The 22,247-nt window shown below is 45.4% G+C and overlaps 2 protein-coding genes across 3 annotated transcripts in view; one reads left to right on the top strand and one right to left on the bottom strand.

The window, feature by feature from the left end:
* The first annotated feature begins 375 nt into the window (after nt 1-375).
* On the top strand, nt 376-16,694 carry SLC66A3 (solute carrier family 66 member 3). 2 transcript variants are annotated; one of them, XM_058551790.1, is made up of 7 exons: nt 376-578; nt 4,991-5,073; nt 5,145-5,214; nt 7,785-7,842; nt 11,297-11,417; nt 13,538-13,579; nt 13,900-14,100. In XM_058551790.1, the coding sequence occupies exons 1-7, from the start codon at nt 436-438 to the stop codon at nt 13,929-13,931; spliced, it is 549 nt and encodes a 182-aa protein (XP_058407773.1). In that variant the 5' UTR covers nt 376-435; the 3' UTR covers nt 13,932-14,100. The 2 variants fall into 2 exon arrangements, with proteins under 2 accessions (XP_058407773.1, XP_058407772.1); XM_058551789.1 differs by lacking the exon at nt 13,900-14,100 and adding an exon at nt 15,556-16,694 and having other exon boundaries at nt 379-578.
* Nucleotides 16,695-18,790: 2,096 nt separating this feature from the next.
* The window catches only part of ROCK2 (Rho associated coiled-coil containing protein kinase 2), a 148,182-nt gene continuing 144,725 nt past the window's right edge, over nt 18,791-22,247 (bottom strand). Inside the window, exon 33 of the mRNA XM_058551784.1 lies at nt 18,791-21,191. Within this exon, the coding sequence (XP_058407767.1) occupies nt 21,188-21,191 (4 nt within the window). The 3' untranslated portion in view covers nt 18,791-21,187. The remainder of the gene's footprint in view (nt 21,192-22,247) is intronic.

Raw genomic sequence — 22,247 nt, 5'->3', positions numbered from 1 at the left:
CCGCGAAGGGCAAGGCTCACCGGCCGCCCGGGGACGGCGCGGACCCGGGGAGGAGGCGGGGCGGGGTGGGGGGGGGGCGGACGGCGGAGGGGGCGAGCGGACGTCGACGGGGAAGCGGCCGGGCGGGCCCGGACCCAGCGGGGCGAGCCGGGGTTGGAAGTCGCGGGGAGCCGCGGGCCCCGACAGGGCGGACCCGGCGGAGCAGGCCCGGGGAGGAGTCGGGGCAGGACGAGACGGGGCGGGGCCGGGGGCGGAGATCGGGGGGAGCCGCGGGCCCCGACAGGGCGGACCCGGTGGGGCGCATGGGCGGGGGCCAGGGAAGGCGGAAGGACTGGGCGAGCCCGGCGGCTGAATGCCGACGGCTCCCCTCGACGCCGCGGGCCGAGCCGCCGCGCGCCCGAGCCCCCAGCCCCGAGCCCGGAGCGCGCCGGCGCCATGGAGACGGCGCTGCTGGGCTTCTGCAACTGGAGCACGCTGTGCGCGTGCGCGGCGCTCAAGCTGCCGCAGATCTCGGCCGTGCTGGCGGCGCGCAGCGCGCGGGGCCTCAGCCTCCCGAGCTTGCTGCTGGAGCTGGCGGGGTAAGGCCCGGGGCCGGAGGGGCTGGGAGCCCGGGAGAGCCTTAGGTCTAGCCAGGTAGGGGTCGGGGCCGCGGAGCCGAGAGCGCCTGGCGGCCGGGAGAGGCGCTTCCCCTGGCTGCTGCTCGCCGAGCCCTGTAGCCACAGTGGACCGCGCCCGCCCATATTACAGATGAGGAAACCGACGCCCCGCGACATCGTCGCTCCGCCCGTTGGTGACGAAACCGACCATCTGGTTTGAGCAAGGCCGTTTGCACCCGGAGGCTCACCCCCCATCACCGCCTTTCTCGGGCCTCGGTTTCCTCGCCTATAAAATGAAGGGTTGACTATTCTAAGGATCTTCTGGCTTTTAAAAATTCCACTTTTTTTTTCGGGGGGTGGGGAGGATTCGGAGAATGGAGGGAGCGGAGGAGGGGACTTGAGTCGATGCTTGAAAGGGGGGCCGGACTCAGGCGGAGAGGAGCCGAGACTGTCCGAGATCGGGTTTATCCATTAGAAATCCCGGGTGGTGCCCTGACTCAGGATTTAAAGACCGAAACGCAAGGCGGTAAAACTTTTGGTTGAGAAGACTCGAGTTCGCGGGAAAACACGGCGCGTGAAAGCCAGCAGGCGAGCCCCTGGCCCCTGGCTAGGCCGGGTGCTCCCCGCTTTGCTCCTCGCCAGCCCGGGCCCCCCGCTTATCGCCGGTCCTCGGCAGAAGCGCTCCCTGGAGGGGCAGCCCGGTTGGCCGACCCCTAGAAAGCAAGCCACGGGAGAGGGCGGGAGAAAGAGGGGACCTCGCGGCTCCGGAGCCCGCCCCCGGCCCTGGCCCTGCGGGGTCCTGCCCCAGGCGCGCCCACCTAAGGAGAGGCTTCTGGAAAGGCTCGGCCGACCGGAGGATGTGTGGCCCCTCTCGGGTTTATGAATGACGCTGCAACACTGAGCTCCCCAGGCTGGATGCCGGGGATTGGACAGTAGGGAGGGGGCCCCGGTTTGGGGGACACCGGCTACAAGTGGCCACAGTGATTGTTCGGGTTGGGGAGGGTATGAGTGGCAGAGGACATGTCCGGGAGGGCGTGGAAGGCCAGGGAGAGGGGCCTCGATCCCTAGATAGGGCCCTGAGCTGGGGAAGGTGAGGCTGGCCGCCTGCAGGGTGAATAGAAAACTGACGGATAGATGCCTGCAGAGTCGGGAGCCTGCCCACCCCCTCGACTCCTCTGCGGGCAGGCGATAAGGAGGTGAGGGCTCCGCCTTAATCTGGTGTCAGCTATCACTTTGTCTAACTGCTTACTTTTGCAAAAACCAGCCCACTGGCAGTGGAATGCAGCTCTCTGGGCAGGAGAACCTGAAGATGGGGAGGGAGGTGGCTTGTCGAAGCGTCCTGCGGTGGTCACCCTGCAGGTAGAGGCCGTGTGGTGGGCTGGCCCCTTGTCCCTCCGCCTCTGTGGGAGGGCCAAGGCTAGGCACAGAGACTGCTGTAAATGGGCTTGGCTGTGTCTAGGCCTGGCCCAGGGCCAGGCTCTCCACCGAGCCCAGCTGGAAGTGATCAGGGTCTTCCTCCACTGGATTCCTGCACGATTTATCTCCACCTCGCGCCACATTTTATCAGCAGTATTGTTTTACGAGCAGGGTCCATGTGTCGACACTGTGTGTTTTTAGCATTATTTTACTCAGTCCTCACACAGCCTAGGGAGGCAGATATCGGTTTTATCCCCGACAGTGGAACCCAAGGCCAGAGAAGCAAAGGAACTTGCCAGCGCCCAGGCAGCAGCAGGGCTGGGTGCTCACCAGGATCCTGGCTCTCTCCATTCTGAGGCCTGCCCCTCTGGCCTCCCACGCTCACTGGGTTTTGCTGCTTTGTAGTCTCATCTACATTCTGTGGGTAGGGGGAAGGTTGGCTAGCACCCTGCCCTCATCCCCCTCTCCCTGCCCTGGCCTTCCCTGGTGAGGGCCAGCTATGGCCGGCTGTGTGGGGAGATGGCCTTGGAGCTGGGAGCAGTGCAGGCCAGACTGTCCCTGGTGGGCCATGCCTGTCTACCCCCCAAGCCCCCCACCAGACGGAGGCCAGGTGAGGCCAGGCAGGGTAGCAGCCAGAATTCCCACAGAAAGCACCCCGAGGCCATTGCTGTGAGAGGGCCCTTTCCTCTCCCGGGAAGTAAGAGCCAGAACAACCACATGGAGGACATGGACCCTCTTTGGATCCTGATCTAAGCAAACAAACTCTAAAAACCCATTTTTGAGAGAATTGGGTCCGTTGGAGCATGAACTGTATCTTTTTTTTTTGCGTGTATGTGAGGAAGATCAGCCCTGAGCTAACATCCGTGCTAATCCTCCTTTTTGCTGAGGAAGACTGGCTCTGAGCTAACGTCTATTGCCAATCCTCCTCCTTTTTTCCTTCCCCAAAGCCCCAGTAGATAGTTGTATGTCATAGCTGCACATCCTTCTAGTTGCTGTATGTGGGACGCGGCCTCAGCATGGCTGGAGAAGCGGTGCGTCGGTGCGCGCCCGGGATCCGAACCCGGGCCACCAGCAGCGGAGTGCGCGCACTTAACCGCTAAGCCACCGGCTGGCCCTGAACTGTATCTTAAAGATACTGGGGAATGATTTTTAATTTGGGTTGGTGTGAAGTGGTGAGAAAACGCCCATCTTTTAGAAGTGTGTCCTGAAGTGAGCAGGGTGAGAACCACGTGCGCACGTCAGCAAAGCAAAGGAGGACTGACGAGCGTGTGCGGAGCCAAGTGTTCTGTGTGAGAGCTGGGGCCGCGGACATGGGTTGATTATGCTATTCCCTCTGCGTTGTGTCTATGTTTCAGTTTTCACAATGAAAAGACAAGCCCATTCTTATTCCTTCCTTTCATATAGCATGAGGGCAGGCAAGGGGTCTCAGTTTCCCCAGTGGTCTGTAAAGTGGGGAGGCCAGTGTGGATGATCCCTGTCGGTGCTCCCAGCTCCGATGTTCCAGGGCCCCCGCCTGTCCCAAAGGTCCCTGGCTGTATTATGGGAAGTATCCCCTCAATTCATTGTGCATGGGGTGAAGACCCCTGAGCCTATCTGCTCATTCCTTCAGCACAGCCTGCTCTGCAGCCTGCTGTGCCCAGGCCGGGCTGGGCCGCCCTGCTCTGCAGAGGAGGAGGGGATGCCACCATTCCTGCCCCACTCCCCTGGGCTCCCCCTCGCAGGTAACCAGAAAGGTGCTGCTCCGGAGGCCGGCAGGGGCGGGGCCAGAGCATCTGCTTGTCCCCTGAAGCCGGGAGACCACCAACTGCAGAGCCCCCAGAGAGCCTGCTGGGCTGTGGGGTCCCTGGGAAGAGCTGCTGGTCAGGGCTGGGGAGTGCCACGTGCTCAGGGTGACACTGGCCTCACCTCCTGCCCTGTGACCCTCTCCCCTCCACCCCGGCTCAGCCAAGAACTGTACAGAAACTGTGCGGCCGAGAAACAGGATGGGGCGCAGGCCCCCAGCCCGCTGTCCGCTTCGTAACCCCCCTTCCTAGCTGAGGAATGAGTGCCGGTAAGTCCGGATGAAAGTGGCCGCTCCGGCTTACCCTGGGGAAGGGGTGGGGGTGGGGGCACCCCAGTGTGGATTGAGATCCAAGTCCCTGTGGCCAAACACGCAGGCACAGGGGAACCTCACAGCCTGGGCGATGGGACAGAGACAGACTCAGAAGGCACAGCGGGGCATTTAGGTTCTGAGGGAGCTGACTGGCTAGGGTGTGAGCTGGGAAGGCAGGAAGCTCAGGCCTTTTCTCCTGAGAAGGGTGGGGTTCTGGGGTCTTTACTCCCCGCCCCCCATCCCCAGCCTCTCCAGAGCTAGAATTTTCTTAAAGGAACCGAGGATTGTTCTTTATGCCTCTCTCCCGCTGCTCTCGCCTTGGCCGGGCAGCACTCTGCAAGGCCACAGGGAGCATCCAGGTGGTGTCCTTCCTCCTCTCACCACGGTCTCCCCAGCTGGCCGCTGTGCCCGGGTGCACCCTGCCTCTTAGAAGCCCTGCCTCCGACCCCCACCCAGGCATGGCTCTCGGGCCCCCTCGGATGCCTTTCTTGGCCTCTGCAGCTTCTTGTGTGTGACCTTCTGAGGGGGCCACCTGGGCCATGCACGAGCCCAGCTTTGGGGACAGGCAGACCTGGGTCCAGAAGCCCGGTCTCTTCTGGTCCTGGTCCGTGATTTCCCTCTGTAAAAATCGTTTGTAAGGGACTTGACAGAGACCATGTATATCGTGCCCAGCGCCCAACCAGTACTCGATGCTCCAAAAATCATGGAGATTATTAAATTAACATTCCATCCTTTTTGTTCTAAATTGCCTTTCTTGACATTTGCAGGCTCCAGCCACCATTTCTCGGGTTTTGCAAATGAACCCCCCATGCTCTTGGTTGCGGGCCGGGCCTCCCTGCTGTGTGTTGGGTGAGCCCGAGCTCAGGTGTGCCTTCCCTCCCCCCAGGTTCCTGGTGTTTCTCCGGTACCAGTGTTACTACGAGTACCCGCTGCTGACCTACCTGGAGTACCCCATTCTCATCGCACAAGGTAACACCCCTCCCTGCCCATGGGTGGCCCTGGGCCCCGCCTCCCTCTCACTGGGAGCCTTTCCCTTTCAGATCTCATCCTCCTGCTCTGCATCTTCCATTTCAAGGGGAACGTGAAACGGGCAGCTCCGTATGTCGCCCTGTATCCTTTCAGCATCTGAAAATCAGAGATGGGACTGGGGGTGGTATTTGCTAATAGTATGCATTATTAAGCAGGGTCCTTTACCCGATATATGTTCTTTTGGTTACACTAAAAAGGAATCCCAAATGCAAGACTCCGTGTGAGTGAATGTATCTCCACAGCCCAGAGATGCCCTAGGACAGTCCCTGCCCAGTGGCCTCCCCTCCAAGACCAGGGCACCCCGAGGTGCACCTACAGGCCAGGTGGGATGTGACCTAGTACCCCACTGTTGAGCATGTGGAGTTATAGAAGCACCCTGCTAAGAGCAACATTGTCCAGCTTTATTCTTTAGGGGAAGGGAGACCCTTCTTCCTTCCCCAAAAATGTCCCCAAAGTATTTGAAGTCATAATAAAGAGAATGTCTGGCATTTAACACAATGCCGCTAACACCTCTGGTCATCTGGCTCCCGTACTGGCGTACTGCCTGTTCATGGCAGATGTGGGCTCATGATGGCTTGTTCAAAGTGAGAATCACGCCCACAGTCAAGACACTAGGAGGGTCTCAGTGGGGGCCTGGTCACCACACAGACGTGCCCCCCCTCACACGCATCTTTCATCAGCGAGGGCCAGGCTTTCAAGTCTCTTTGTAAAAACCGTTATCCTCTTGAACTTCACACTCCTTAAAAGGCCAGGAAAGCTTTGCGAAGGGCAGTTAAGCCTGCCGCATCTGTGAAAAGGTCTGAGCTGTTTGTTTATACGTTTTGGGGTGGAGGCCCCGTCTTTGCCCCGTCTTCGCCCCGTCTTCAGGGGAGAGGCCCTGTCTGCTGGAGCGTGGCAAGGATGTAGGCGTGGAGTGGTGGGAAACACCTGGTGCCCTCACCACTGGGGTGGCCTTGGGCACATGCCACAAGCTCCCTACGCAGCAGTTGCCCTGTCTTTGGAAGGGGATAATAATGTCTGCCTTTTTGGGTTGTTTTGAGAACTCAAGTACCAGGAGCACAGGCCAGGCTGGGGAAGCGGCAGAGTCATCGTGGCTGTTTTACTAGAAGCCTGTCTGCAGAGGGAGCTGGGGGCGGACTGGGTCCTGACCCTCTGCCGCTGGACCGAGTTGTAAGCCCCCTGACTCCGTTTCCCTTTGCAAAAGGGGGATTGCACAGCTCTGCTGCCCCTCCCCACTGCAGGGTAGCCCCAGCTGGTTAAAGGTTTTTGAAAACAGAGTACTTTGAAGAGGAAGAGCATTGTGTGATTTACTTTTTAAATAAAATGCAACAACTTTGTGCAAATGGTGAGGCTGTAGGTTAGAAAATTCGAGTGCTGACGCCCTGGTGAATTATTCACATAACTGTTTGGGTGCTGATGGCGACTCTGTAGAATCTGCAAGACGTTTACAACCTTCTCCTGTCAGTTGTGACGTATGGAGAGCAAATAAGTTGGGTTGCCATATTAACAATGAATTTTTTTTTAGCGTAAGTATGTCCCAAATATTGCATGGGACAACCTTACACTAACAAATTATTTGTTGTTGATCTGAAATTCAGATTTAACTGAGTGCCCTGTATTTTTATTTGCTAAGTTCTGGCAACCTTACAAAAAAGTCATCTCTAGGATCTCAGTAGCTGCTACTACTGGTCAAGTTTTATAAAATGTATATTTAGAATGAATGGAGTGAGGTGCAATGGTACAAAATTGGGCAAAAAATACCACAAAAATTAGTTTAAAAAATTGAATTAGTGTTTTAAATACAAAATTTCACCCACCTGCCTTCAGGCTGCCTTTCTGGTGTTGACCAGGTTGCTAGTAGTTAGTTCTACTGATTTTGAGCACAGGGCATTGTCTATTTCAGTCCCTTCATTTAAATAATGTTATTAATTATAGTCACAGCAAGGTGGGTTCCTATGATGTGCTACTAGGCATTGAGGAGGTAGATAAGGCAAGGAATGTTAAGTCCATTTTGCAGATAAGCAAACCAAGGAGGAGAGAAGGAAAGTGCCTTGCCCAAGGTCACAGCAGAGGCTCCTGGCCGTCCCCTCACTGGCCTGGCCACTACCTCTCCTGTGTTAGCTTCAGCTTCTCTCACTGGGCTCTCTATTCCTGCAACATCACTGAGCTGGATGAAAATCAAATATTGTTCCTCCTGTGTTGCTCACCCCACGGTATCATTTTTGCAATGAGTCAGTGAGAAAGGAGGAAACCAGTGAACAGGTTCACATGACAACAGTTTTATAGAACATGCCTGTGTCATAATGTTGGACCTCTCTTATGTGCTTCACTGTTGACATGACATTGGAGATGTCTGCATGGTCAGGAGTTAAGTGGGCAGTTTCCAATCCTAGGAATAGTCCCTGAACACAAGTTTCTTTGTAATTTTCTGCCATAAATCTGCTTCTGTGCTTTTGGGCTCCTAACAGGTGTTCACTTGAACCATTTTTGTCTTTTCCAAATCTGAGAGGTTCTAGCAGAGCCGTTCCCACTTCCACACTTGGCTTATATGTGTAACCTCTGTGGCCTTGGTTTGTTTCCATGGGCACGGGGCTGGGAGGGTGGTGGAGATGCCAGCCAAGCCACTGCTGTCTTCCTCAGCCCTTGGTAAGATTTGTGACGTTGTGGTTCGTCCTCACCCTGCAGAAGTGGATCATAGATCTGGCCATAGTAAGTATTGCTCTTTGTAAGGAAGATGTGTGCAATAGCAGGAATCCGTCCTCTCTCTCCTCTCCATGCCGCCTGCCCTGCAAAGAATTCTATAGATCAAGTGTTTAACTTGCTAATTTTTCAGCTGTACCAAAGGATAATGAGATAAAAGTGCAGTGCTCTCCAAATATTAAAAGACTTTATTCTCATTTACATATGTGGCAGAATTTTTTTTTACTTCCTGTTTTTGGGGCCATAGAGATCCGGATGGGGGTGGTAGTTAGTAGGAGAACAAAGAACTGAGCCTACATTAAAGAGCTTCTTATCAGGTTAATAATTACATATTGGCCACACACTCAGTATTTTTCTAACTTTGACCCCCAAACATTTTTTTTCCTCCATGGAAAAGGGTAAGCCCAGTCCTTTTTTCCTTCTTTGGTTAAGGGCCAAAAATTCCCGTGCTGTGACAATAGGATTCTGAGAGCAGATCAGGAAGCCTCTGACCACAGATCTTCTCTCCAAGGTGACCGAAGCAGGAAAGGGGGAGGAGAACTAATTGGTGGTCACAAGTCACTGCCTGCCACATCCAGACTCATGAGTGTCGTCCCCTTCTCCCCCCAGTGTCTTGTCTGAGACCCTTTCCTGGAAAGTGGACTTGACTCTCTGTGTTATGTTTCAACCTTGTGGCGTATGGAGAGCAAATAACTAGGGTTGCCGTAGTAACGACAAATAATTATTTAGTGTAGGTATGTCCCAAATAGTGCTTGGGACATACTTATGCTAAAAATTTATTTGTTGTTGATCTGAAATTCCAATTTAACTGGGCGTTCGGTATTTTTATGTGCTAAATCTGGCAACCCTGCAAATAAGTCATCGCCAGGATCTCAGTAGCTGCTACTGCTGGTCAGGTTGGTGCCATCTGGTTGTTCGGGGGTGACTAGGCCGTCATACAGCAGCGGTGAGCCTTCACCCCCAAGAACATCACTCCAGGGATACGGTGGTATAGGCTCGTCAGGAATGGGGCCCCATGGTCAAAGGCTGCAGTGTTTTGTTTCTTCTGCACACTTCTCAGTGAATGCTCTGTTCTAACCACACACTGCTGCTCTAATCGTTCATAAAATAGAGTTTCCTTTTCCCCTTATCAAGCACGAGCTGCATGCCAGGCTCTGTGCTGTTGCTGTCCACAAGTGCTTCCCGGGCAGGCACTGGGGCCGCGGGACAAGGCGGCTGGCTTGAGGGTCATGGAGCTGCGGGGAAGAGAAAGAGCTCAGGCTCCAGAGCTCATACAGGGCAGAAACCCTAGGTCCCAGGAGGGAGGAGAGCTATTTGAATTCGTGAAAAACCCAAGTCATGGAAGGTCTACAGTTCTGGCGCTTTCAAAAGCGACTACCAATTCAGACCAATAAATTGTTTCCACAGAAGGTTAGATAAATTGATAATTCACATACTCTTAGTTAATTCACAAGAAGATAGGAGTAAAGCACTTAAAAATGATCTCCATAACAGTCTAAGTACCCATTCTCCTTTCCAGTGCTGTTCCGTGTTAGACTCTGTGTCACAAAACACCTAATAATCTACAGATAACTATGTATAAGATTGTCTAGGCCTTGGTTATGTGCCAAACAAGAACCACTTCATGGTTCTAAAGATGGCATTGTCTCCTGGAAGACGAATCTGTAGGCACTGTAGAGCATCTGTTTGGCACTAGTCTGCCCGAACGTGGTCCTTGCCCCTGACAGGTGTGAACAGGGCCCTGCTTAAATCCGCGTGTGCAGACTTCCTGACCCTCTGCTCCCTCGGCCCTGACCCCACTCCTCACCAGCCCGTGCTGACCCTGTGTCCTGGCTGGGTCTCAGGTGCTGTCTTCCTCTCCATTCCCCGCTCCTCCTAGCATGCCAGGATGGCACAAGAGCCTTTTTCCTCACAGGTCCCTCCGCTTGGGGTCAGTCCTCCAAGCCATCTGCACCCAGCTCCAGTGTGACCTGTCTTTGGATCTGACCATGGCCCTTGCTCACATTCTCTGTCTAGGAGCACTCCCTACCATTACATTCTCCATAAATCTTCCTTATCCAAGTTACCCCTTCGCTCCTTCCATGTCATCCCACGTTCCCCTTTGTCATTACGTTTGCCAAACTGCATTGTTGTTAAGGATTTATTGAGTGACAGCCACGTGCCAGCACGGTTCCAGGTACTGGGGACCAAGCAGAAAACAGAACAAGCACTCCCCTCGTGGAGCTTTCCTTTTGGGGAGACAAAAGGTAAACGAGCTGCTCCTCTCCAGGACACCAGCCACATTCATCCTGCTGAAGCCAGCTCCGTCCTCCTTCCTCGTCTTAGCGTCTCTGGAGCATTCGATGCCATGATCAGGATTCCTGCTTGGGTCACTTTGCTCACTTGGCTCCAGGACACCTCGCCCCTGCTCTCCCTTCCGCCTGATCCTTCTTAGTGTCTCTGCCTGACTTCTTCAACGAGAGGCCCAGCCTCCAGCACACTCCCAGCTACCCCTGCATGACTCACACGGCCAACCCTGAGCTTCTGGTCTCCTGCCCTGCCCTCTCTTCCAGTAGTCCTGCTCCTGCAGCTTTCTCTGTCTCAAGTGACCGCCACTACTCCATTCTCCCACTCGTGAAGGTCAGAAACAGTGGAGCTTGGATCACCTTTGACTTCTCTGGTTCTCACATCCCACAGCCAGTTCTTCAGCAAATCCTGTCCGTGTTACCTTCAGAATAGATCCCGAATCTGATCACTTCTCACCTCTTCTGTTTCCACCTCTTCTGTTTCCACCTCTCTGGAAGAAACCTGGATGTGGTGGTAGCCTGCGAACTGGTCTCCCGGCTTCCACTTTGCCTCCCTTTGGTCTCTCCTCAGCCTGGCAGCTGAAGTGGGTGTTTCCGCTGAAGGTCAACGGCAGGGCTGGGCTCTGCTCAGGGTGGAGGGCGCTGTGCGGAGCAGCAAGCTAAGTTGTGATGGTCTCTTACCTCGAAGGGAGCAGAGGACCTGAGTGCATCACCACGTGGACTCATTAGAACAGCTGGAAGTGCAGAGCCGATGCCCCTCAGTGTGCTGCTGTCTGAGTCTGTCAGTTCCAAGCAGCGTGTTTTCCCCTGGCTCTAAAACGCAATAATCTCTCCCTCTCCCCCTCCCCCTCCCTCCAACCTCTCCCTCCCCCTCCCTCCTCCCTGTTTTATTGGCAGCTGGGGACAGATATGCCTTGGTGGTCGTGCCGTGATTCTTTCTCACTCCCAACTTCAAACTAGCTGCAGCCCATTAGTTACTCACTGAACAGTGGAATTGGTGGGTTATAAATAAATGTCTCACTGTTGCAATCTTTTTCACTAAACTTGGGTTTTGACTTGTACAAATTGGTTTTTACTTGACCTGAAAGTTTGGCTTCAAAAGTGCTTTCAGTATCTGGTGCTCTTTTGTTTTTTTAACTAAGGGACTCCTAACTTTCCCGTGTTTTATCTGCAAACAGAATTTATGTACTTTCATCAGTGCGGCCAGTAAGTTTGCTCAGCTCCAGGACCTGTGGAAGACCAGGGACTCGGGAGTTGTGAGTGCTCTGACTTGCAGCCTCGCTTCATACACCTGTGCGAGTAAGAACAAGGCTCTAATGGGGGGGTGTCCTTGGTCAGCATCAGGGGTGTGCCCAGAAGAGTGCGCTCCCTTGCTGTCCAAGGGTCATAGTCCCTTGAGCTTTAAACCTTTGCAGATAGCTATTTGGATGGAACCTCCCGGTGCAGCCATATTTACAAGGCTGATTTAATGCAGACTAGTCTCCATTTTGTGCAAGATCCATATTCCAGTTGCTAAAGAGTGTGCTTTGGAGAAAGCACACTTTTCTCCAAAAATTTGTCCTAATATTAAGTCTTCTCTCGTTCTTTGAAAAGCATTAAGAGGTTATGTTGAATCCACTAACTTGTTTTAAAAATTTGAATCTTTATGATGTAACAGATTAAAGAAATGAAAATTATACATTGGCTTTTGAGAATGAATATAATTTGCAGCAGTGGAGTTTTTCTGGAGCCATATTATTTGGTCTCAACTTGAGAATTTCCACTGTTCATTTGGATTCTTGCAGGAACTACCTAAAATACATATATGCTATATTTAGGTAGGAATATTTTAAAAATTCAGAGCTATTATATTAGATTTACTGGTTTTAGATATTTGAATGATACTTCATTTTCTTCTGTATCTTAAAGGACCAATTTCTCCATCCAGGGTTGCTGGTAGAGGTCTTTCTGTCCAAAGTTATTTAAACTTAAGACTTCTTGAGTTTTATTTTTAGCTTTAAAATGTTGGAGTGTTATAATCATATATATATATATGATTTCTAAAATTGCTAATTAGATATATTACTTATCAGCTCCCTAATTTTATCTTCAATATTTTCATCTTTAAAGTGTTGCTTATTGAATTTCTCCTTTCAGGAAATCTTGGGAATTTGTAACTGCACAGACCATGTATTACATCTCTATCTATTTTGCATGGCACTCTGTGCTTAACAAGTAGTTAAATATTTGTTGACTAGATGATAAATGAACTGAGGACTATAATTTTATGGGAAAAATGAACTGGTTTTAAACCCAGCTTCCCTTTTTGATAGATGAGGCTAACAACTTCAACATCGATTTAGGAATAAGTGGAATGTGCATTTTAGCACTGACCCTAATTTCCTTTGGTTACTATTGTCCGGTTCACCTGGAGCCGGGTACTACCAGGTAGCATTTATTACAATTCTTTAAAGTAAGTATTAAAAGAATACTTACTGTATTCCTGTATTGCCTAAGAATCCTCTTAGTTGGCCATCTTCCTAACTGGATGGAATCTTCCTTCCATCTACTTAAGACCCATCTCTTCCATTTAAATTGCTGATTTAATCAACAGCTATTCACATAGCATCTGTGTGTAAATCCTTGGGTTATCAAAATTGGCAACAAAACATTTGATAAGATTTGGTCTGTGCCTTTCAGAGCTTGGTTTAGTTAGAAGACAAGACCAAAAGCTGCTCTGTCAATATATGCCTAATGCAGACGTGTTAGGCATGAGGGAGAGCCTCGTGTGGGTTGCGTTGGGTTGTGTAAGGAAGGGCATGCGTTGATTTGCAGGCAGTGGTGTTCTCTAACTCCCAATTCATGTCTCGCATGGGTCAGTTTGAACTGTTACTGCAAATTCCTAAGTGTTTACTAAGTGAAGTGCTCTACCGGAAAAATGCAGTAAACTAAACACTTCTAGTCAGACCCTTAAGAAAATCATACCCTTTTCTGGGCCTGTTTCCTTTGTCTATAAAATAGCTGTAGAATAAGGGGGTACAGTTTAGTGACTTAAAAACATTGTTTTTTAGTTAGTGGGAGGCTTTCTTTAAATGAAATGTTACCAGAAGCTCAATATGTAAATGAGATTTTCACAAGTTGCTTTCAGGTGGGGAGGTGTGGGTTAGCACACAGAGGGGATGGGGCCCTCAGCTTCCTGGGCAGCACTGAATTACCTTCTCTGAACTGTTGCTCTTATGAGGAGCTTCAAAACCACTGGGCTAGGATGCATGGCTGGATTTTAGATGTTTTATGAAATATAGTTCTATTTAGTATTCTGTACTACCAAAATCTTTCAAGAACAGTTAGCATATGTTCCTGTATTTAAAACGGAAAGACATTAGCTGAATACAAAATGTCTGAGAAGCAAGTGATTTATTGCTCAAAATTTTCTTTTCCAGCAAGAATAATAACAACTCTAATGACCACCAACGATCTTACAAGTAAGCAAAACATTTTTCTGCCCACTTCCTTTTGAGTTTTGTGCCATTTGCACCTCCTTTGTTTGTAAATTGTCTTCGGGTTTCACAGATAAATCTGGCTCCACTGGATTATAAATTCAGAGGCCAGCGACAATCTCTTCCTGGTCTTTGTCAGTCACCATTTATAGTATTAAGCATCTACTTCTTGTAGTACCTGGGATAGAATCTGCACAAGATAGTAGATTCCTATCTTCGTGGAGCTTCCACTTCAGCAGTGGAAATGGACAGTGAAGTAATCACCAATTAACTATTGAAAAACATTGTGAAATGTGTTTTGAAAGAGTATGAGGATGAGCACCTAACGGGAACCTGAGGGAGCTGGGAAGATTAATTTGAAGATGAGTGAGATCTGGAGGAGAGGAAGAGACTGTTGCAAGGAGCAGCATGTGTGAAGGTCATGAGCAAAGAGGATGCCTGGCTCCGCCAGAGAGGGAGGACCAGCAGGGCTGGAAGGAGAGCATGGGGAGTGAGTCTAATGAGAGGAGGAGGGGGGAGGGAGGACCAGCAGGGCTGGAAGGAGAGCATGGGGAGTGAGTCTAATGAGAGGAGGAGGGGGGAGGGAGGACCAGCAGGGCTGGAAGGAGAGCATGGGGAGTGAGTCTAATGAGAGGAGGAGGGGGGAGGGAGGACCAGCAGGGCTGGAAGGAGAGCATGGGGAGTGAGTCTAATGAGAGGAGGAGGGGAGAGGGCAGTGGCCAAATGGTCCAGAGCCTCAGAGAATGGCCCACAAGCAGCAGGAAGGCTTTTTAAAGGAGCGGAAGGACATACTCATTTGACTCCATGTCCTTGTTCTGTTTCTTTAAGAGATACTGTGATGGAGGAGAAAATATTTAGGTTAACCTAAAGAGAATTTAGTCATTCCTTAGGCTGAGTTTTCAACTCTCAAATTGAGCATATAAATTTATGGAAAATGATTAAAACAGACAGTGTCACCTATTCTAGGAAGACTACAAATATATTCCTGGTACATAGACACTTTAAATAAGCTAATGATTATTTGAGAAATATTGCTTAGGAACAGTGGGAGGCATTTGTTAGTCCCTTCCTAGAGGTTGTGTCTTTGACTTAGATACTTTCTGTCAGCTGAGAGATGGATTAAAAGTGTTCTGGTCAAAGCATAATCTTGGGTCAGGTGGGGAAAGGGAAAGGGAAAGGAGACAGGCTTGAGTCTTCTCCATAGGACTTGAATTCTCTTCACGGAAAGAATAGTCGAACCATAATTAAACAACAAAACAAACCTACATTTTAAAAAGTAAGCTTAAAAGATTGAGAATGTTCTAATTGTGATTTGTTTTGTATCTAAGGTGACAGCCTTTCCTAAAAGTGATTAATATCTGGGGATAACCTTTTAAAACCAGTTTAGCTAATAATCTTACAAGTGTTTTATAACCACAAAGATACATTAAATCTCATAAACTTTATTTATCCAGAGAATGTTTGTCAAATCACTGGTAAAGTTACTTTTTTTTTTTTTTAACAAAGAGCAACTCCATGGTTACCTCAGTATAAAATACGCTTTGACATTTGGGTCAGTTTCTCAGAATTCTAAGAGAACACATTATACCACTTTTGCTTAACCTGGAATGTTCTGAGACACTACCACCCCAAGACTTTAAAAAATGAGTAAAGGGGTTTTAAAAAGTTATAATATTTCTTATCAGCCAGAGCCAGATTCCTCCAAATTCAGCATTTAAGACAATAAATTACTGTTCATGAAGTCAGGCCAAGTGGCCAAAGGAAGTCATGATAGGAAGATCATTTTCCCAGGAATATTTGGAATCAAAGTTGTTCAAAAGTTCTCATGATCCATAGTTCTAAGTTTCATTTTTGGAGGTGAATATTTAGGCTTCTACTTAGAGCAGGAGGTGATTTTGTTTTGTAATGTGAAAACAGTATTTTTTAATACATATTTTTCCTTACTTCTTGACTGATTTCAGTTCTTACACGTTTTGTGATCATGCTGGCTTTAAATATGTGGGTAACAGCTACAGTACTTCGCTACCGGAAGACTGCTGTAAAGGCTGAATGATGGATCCGTTATTCCTACACACAAAGTGGATTTTGAATTAACTGAACCAAAGGGAAAAATGCTCCTTGCTAAATCAAGGTCCTTTATAAGTTTAGCCAATTGTTTCAGAAACCTGGAAGCCAAAGGTGTTTTAGACTTGAAAGAACCACATAAACACTTGGTCAGAAATGTCACTTTCCCTCCTTCCCCCACTGTATCAGGTTAAGGTAGGGCTCAGACAGCTGTAGTTTTGAGAAGGCTGGTGACTGATGGACACCATCCAAGAAGCCCATTTTGAGGAGACCACTTTGACCCTTACTCTTCAAGTCATGATAAGTTCTCTCTCAAGAGCTAACCACATCTATTTTTCAACTTTCAGAATCTTTTAAGAAATAAATCCTCTCCACAGCACAAATGAACATGACTGGAGTGGGATTTTGCTCAGTCAGAAATATAATTGTAATAACTAGGGTGGACTTTGTGGGACTAATGTTTAATTGTAACAGATATAGCAGGATGGCCTCACTGTGTCATAGTACAGTATAATACCTCCTTAGGCTATATACAGCAAGGATATCAAGGCAAGCAAAAATGTAATTGGCTTGACTTTATATACCAAAGTAGTCCTTTAGCCTCATACTGTGCCTTTAAAGTAATTCCTAACAAAAGGTGCTATTAGCTGCAGTCTCTACTTAGGATGAGGCAATCCAGTGAACTTTCTGATTCAAGCATAGTGCTGCCATTTTTAAACGGGCCACACTTATACTATTATTGGAATTTGGGACAAAATACAGCTGACCTCGACTGGGTTTGGTCTGTGGAAAACATTGATGGTTCTGCCAAGTTCTTAGGGATTTTATTCTCATTGTAGTATCATATTCTAAACATGATGTTAAGATGATTGTACACTGTATTTTCCTGTAAAAGTTTATAAACCCTAACATTTAAAAACTCTCTTTCCCCTTATAATTGAATGCCATTATTCTGTTACATGCAGGAAGTAAATGATGTTTATTAGAAAATGTTTTAGTTTCCTATGTAAAATAAACTTTCATATTTTGAACTCTGCTGAGTCTTAAAACTGTCAGTTGTTTCAATGTGATCAGTTTTAAGTTATGTAAGTGCAGTTTTTAAAATAAGCTGTGGTTAATCCTTTTATAACTACTGCTTGAGAACAGCAGGAAGAGAAACATGATATCTAAAAGTAAATAAAAGTCCTTCATTCTGTAGCTTTTAAAGTCATAGTTGTCAGTTTAAAAAAAAATCAAAGTGACTCTTTTCTCATATGCAGTTATACAGTCACGTGTGGCATAATGACGGGGTATGTTCTGAGAAATGTGTCGTTAGGCGATTTTGTCGTTGTGTGAACATCAGAGAGTGTCCGTACACAAACCTAAATGGTATAGCCTAGTACACACCTAGGCTATACGGTACTAATCTTATGGGACCACGTTCATATATGCAGTCCGTCATTGACCTAAACGTCCTTATACAGCACATGACTGCAATCTGACCATTAGTATAAATACAAATTATGTGATTTTTAGTCCAATGAATATTTTATTTAAATATACTTCTTTAATTGGTACTTTATCACTGCTTTAAACAAATCCTTTAAGAATATGCTTAGGTGAAGAGTTCTCTGTCTTTCCCCTTTGGGAGGGAAGGGAACAAACACTTGCGCTACTCCAGACATCCTGGTACATTATCATATTTAATCCCACAACAATCCTGTAAGTAAACAATCTCCATTTTACAGATGAAAACATTGAGGCTCAGAGTGAATAACCTCTCCCAGATCAGATAGCCAATAAGTGTCCTAAAAAAGAACCCACTGATTACCAAAGAAATGCTTTCTAGAAAACTACCTGTCAGCACACTATTCCTGACAAAACAGGCACCCTGCCTCTTTTCCTTATCCTTGACACTCAAATGAAATTATTAGGTTTGCTTGCCCCTTAAAATACCTAAACCAAATCAAAGACAGACTCCTGGTTGAAATTCTGTTTTCTATTTCTCCATGGACTAATTGATAGGGCTGAAGATTCACAAGCCTATAATCTTAGTTATGACTTGTTTGCTATACCCATCTTTTAGGGAAGGCAAATTTTTGGGGTAAATTTTAAAAGGTTGCAGCATTCCAGGACTATTTCACAGGAAAAGTATAAAAATACTTATGTCTTAATTTCTTTTATTTAATTTTTAATATAAAAAGCAGGCATAAAATACAATTACATTACTACAAAGATGCAACAAAATTAAAAAAAGAAAAATCAGAGGGGTATGATTTTGTTCAAAGGGGACAGCTGATCAAATATTTATGATTATCTAAACCATGCATTTCATAATTTATTACAATTTCAAACAAAATTCATTATTATGGGGAAAGGAGAGGCCCCCCAAGCATAATATTCAGCACTGTCATACAGTGCTTATCTTCAAAGTGCTTTACAAATCAACTATGGTATCTTCACAACACAGGGAAAATGAAGCCTTATTCTAGGGAGGAAAGGTGAGTCAGTAGCAGTGTCAACACAGACTGAGAAACTCAGAAGTAACTTGCTCTCATCGGATTTTAAACCTTATTTAAAGCACGTTTCAATAAAGTAATATAGTGTCTAAGTTTCTCTGTTTTACCACCAGAATCCTAGATTAACAACAGCAGCATAACTTCTTAAATTGTGGTTTGGCAAGCTAGAGTATTTCTTCTTGAGGATCTCAAGATAAGCTGATAAAAGGAGATCCTTCAGAGCCAGGTTTGTATAACTCGAGCACAGGTTAGTTTTAAAAACCCAAACCTTTATTTTAGATTTATTGGTATACTTATCCCTTAGTTAGCTAGAGCATTTTAAACTTTCAGATAGATTTTTTTTTTAATCTTGCTTCTAGATAGCATGTTTTTTAATTAATACTTTTCAAAAATTCACTATACATTAAGTGTTAACAGTAAAACCGGCAACAGTTTTCCTTCTACTTCTGTCTCGCTATCCCCACAAAACAAAAGTAAAAAAAATCCAACTAAGAAAATCCCAGTACTCACTACTTCTTAGTTTTTAATAGGAGGTATTTATGGCTCTAGGAGAAATCAGGTGTGAAGAAATTTTTGGTTTTATATTTATCTTGGAAGCTTTGGAGCCTCAAGAAAAAGAGAAGCTGGCACAAAATCAGGTTGTTAAGCCAAGTCCATTTCATATTTAATGAGGGTTGGGAAGAGAACATTTGGATAGGTGCATGCACTCATGTATGTACATGAAACAAGCAACAGGGTAAAAAGCAAATTCTTACCCAAGGTCAGAATTTTTTATTAAGCGCATTTCCACTAGTTGGACAAACAACCTTATAAACCCTTAGGTCAAACTATATAATGTGAAGAATCTCCATGGGAGAGATTTTTTTCACCCCTTAGAATATCTTTTTCCCCCAAAAAAACTTCACATTAATTTTCCTTGTATAGTTGTATCACACCATGATTCTCCATTTTCCCTAATATACACAGCATTCAAAATTTAAACTTTTGCCATTTTTACTCAAATATTTCAATTACTCATGTGTAAACTTCAATTATTTTACCTTAATAAAGTTTATTAAAAATATATATATATACTCTCCAATTCAGATAATATGATAGAACCTCCCATAGTGTAACAAAATCTTTATATAAAATATTAATTCAGTCTCCTTTGAACAAGTCTAATGAATGGAAATATTTATTCTATATAAATTTTATATATTTTCATTTTTTAATCTTAAAAAAAAAAAAACAGCTGTGCCCCAAAACCAGAACTGCAGAACACACCTGCAAGGGAAATGGCATGCATATCTAGTTTTAGCACAGACAGCATGAAAGAGTGCAGACTGGATAACGTAAGAACAACAAGATTCACGTTCAGTACATCAGTAGGCCATGGCCACTCTTCAATTTCCACAATAGTATCTATAACTGGGGACCTAACTCTTTAAATATCTCTCCACTGATCCCAGAAGGAATCAATGAAAAAGGTCTACTTCCTTCATTGAAATATTAATAATGTATTTCAATATCATACCAAACTCTGTGCATGTATATGAAGAGAGACTGATAAAAGACTACATAATTTTTTTTACTTGATGCTTATCATTGATGCATACTGAAGCAGTATAAAATATACATTTTTCTGGGATAATGAGAAATACAGCAGGAACGGTCCTGCATAAACTGTAACTTACCAGCATTTAAAAAATAAAAATCAAGGTAAGTGCCTTTGAGGCCACTTCTTCCCAGTCACCAGTTTTCTTAACCCAATACTGAAATATTGCCATACACAGTTGTGTGTTTAAGGGCTCACATTTAAATATTTAAAATAGATCTACAGTATGTCTTAGTTTTCTTTATATGAGATAATTTTTGAATCTTGAGTGTGAAAATGTAAAAATAGTCACAAATGTCTTTTCCAGAAATAAAAACACATCTAGTGTAGCCAGCAAATTCAAAGCAAAGAAACGTTTTGTAGTCACACACTAATACTGAGGTCTGTAAAAAGGGCTGGATGAATAATAGATATACATAAACGATATATTAGTTCCAATACTATCCATTATTGTTTCTATCACCAATACTTAAAAAAAATTCTGTTATACAATCAAAATAGGCTGACACTGATAACTATTATGTGTAAAAATAGTGCACTAATTTTCTTCTGCAAAGCAAATTTGCATTCTGAGCTGGTAAACACTTGTTCTTTTTTTAAAATACAGAAAAGGGTTGAAACTTTGAAAAAAATTAAATTAAGGCGTTCAAAATGGGTAAAGTTACCTATCATGAAGCATTAGGAAACTGATATAATTAACTTCAAACTTATTGTTACAGTAACTGCCTAAACACGAACATGCAGCTTCCATCAGGTACACAAATGAATGATAGAAACTCCAACATCATGGCTTTATACAAGTGCATAGTCGCAACTGCAGTAAGTAATGATATCTGATTAATGTGTGTAAAAAAATAAAGTGGGAAGTTTAAAAAAACCCTCTTGCAGTATTACAGTACTATATATATGTGTGTGTGTCTGTATATATATATACAGACACACACAGTATAATGGTCACTTCTTAAAGATGCAGTCTATATCACTGTAGTGGAATCCATTCCCAGATTCTTCTGGTAAATGTGCTGGTGAAATCTCTCTGTTGAAGCTGAAAAGATGATTTCTTTAAACTTTAACTCTTCTCAATCCTTTTGTGCAATGTAGTGTGAGTGACTGCCAAGAGAGCTTTATGGAACGAGTTTGGAGGAGTTGCATATGATATTCTTACTCTATTAACCAATCACTATTGGTTCAACTTGCTGTTCCAAAGGAGCCCAGAAAATCTCTCCAAGATTTATAATTTATATTGCAGGAGTAAAGGGAACGTGTCTGTGTGTGTGTGTGTGTGTGTGTGTGTGTGTGTGTGTGTGTGTGTGTGTGTATCAGTCTCTCAGGAAAATATAGCTTTTTAATAAATTTTGGGCCATCATATTTCAGTCTTGTTTTAACTGGAAGAATATGATCACCTTGAATAATGACTGCATTCATAGAAGGCAGTTAGCTGGAAAGAAAGGAAAAATAAAGTTAAGTTGATACAGTGAAATAATTTAAGAGATTGTTAAATTCTTTGAAAAGGCATTCCATTTACATCATTAAACTATATAGTCTTCCAACTACTATACTTTTAACACCTAAATCATGCATAAAACATATTTACTGTATTACTTTTCTTAATTTTAGGTACATGCAATTATCATCTTTCTCATATTTTCCCATATTGGCTACAAACATGACACACAAGTTTTAATATACTTAACTGGCTATTAGGGTTAGACAATATGTCACTGAATAACTCATGTGAATGTTAAGTCTGACTCGGGGTTTAACTGCCAGCTGCCTCATGAAGCTGAAAGAACAGTGGACTAATGGACCAGGTTTGACTTGATTGTTTGACCCTTAGCCGCATTTTTTAAAATCTATGAAATGGGAACAAACACACTGTTGTAGTACATATACATAAAAAATACTCTGTAAATCCTGGTTATACACAGATCCCCAAATTACATGATTTAAGTATGTTTTGCAACATGCTTATTACTTAGGTTAAGATAGACATTACTACTTTTAAATCCATTCCATGTAAAAGGTTTAACTCATGAGGTTCAATTTACATTTAAATGTCCGTTAGCCACTGTTAACTGAACTACTTCACATTTTCTAAAAGCACAGGAACTTGCACATCATTAGCATTCTTCAGCAAGAGTAACATTAAATTTTCAAAAAGCAAACATTTCACAGCATCACAAAGAAAGCCAAATCAGAAAGAGCTATTTCACAGCACTCATTAGACTTACAAAGTTTTTATAGTTTCAATTCTTACAAGTTAGAAAGAAGGAAAGAGGAGGGAAAGAGGGAGAGACGGATGGAGGGAGAAAGGAATCCCATGCTATGTTCACAAACTAATACAGTTGTAGGAACTTGAAAACATTGTAAATTTTACTTCTCTGAATATGGCTTCTTTGGAATGAACAGAGACTACCAGAATTAGCTCCTTTTGTTATTTCTACATGTTTCAATCCTAAGATAAAAAATTATAATTCCAACTGTATTGAAAATA

The sequence above is a fragment of the Diceros bicornis genome, chromosome 12 (genome assembly GCF_020826845.1).
Source record: "Diceros bicornis minor isolate mBicDic1 chromosome 12, mDicBic1.mat.cur, whole genome shotgun sequence".
Lineage (NCBI taxonomy): Eukaryota > Metazoa > Chordata > Mammalia > Perissodactyla > Rhinocerotidae > Diceros > Diceros bicornis.
Note: the sequence above shows the minus strand (reverse complement) of the source record. Positions and strands in the feature narration are given on the sequence as shown.

What these genes read in the sequence shown, in the direction of transcription:
- SLC66A3 (XM_058551789.1), top strand. Translation starts at nt 436, where the DNA reads ATGGAGACGGCGCTGCTGGGCTTCTGCAACTGGAGCACGCTGTGCGCG. An exon ending in GCAGCTCCGTATGTCGCCCT is followed by an intron (nt 5,215 to 7,784) that starts GTATCCTTTCAG and finishes GCCCTTGGTAAG; the next exon opens with ATTTGTGACGTTGTGGTTCG. An exon ending in CGCTTCATACACCTGTGCGA is followed by an intron (nt 11,418 to 13,537) that starts GTAAGAACAAGG and finishes TTTCTTTTCCAG; the next exon opens with CAAGAATAATAACAACTCTA.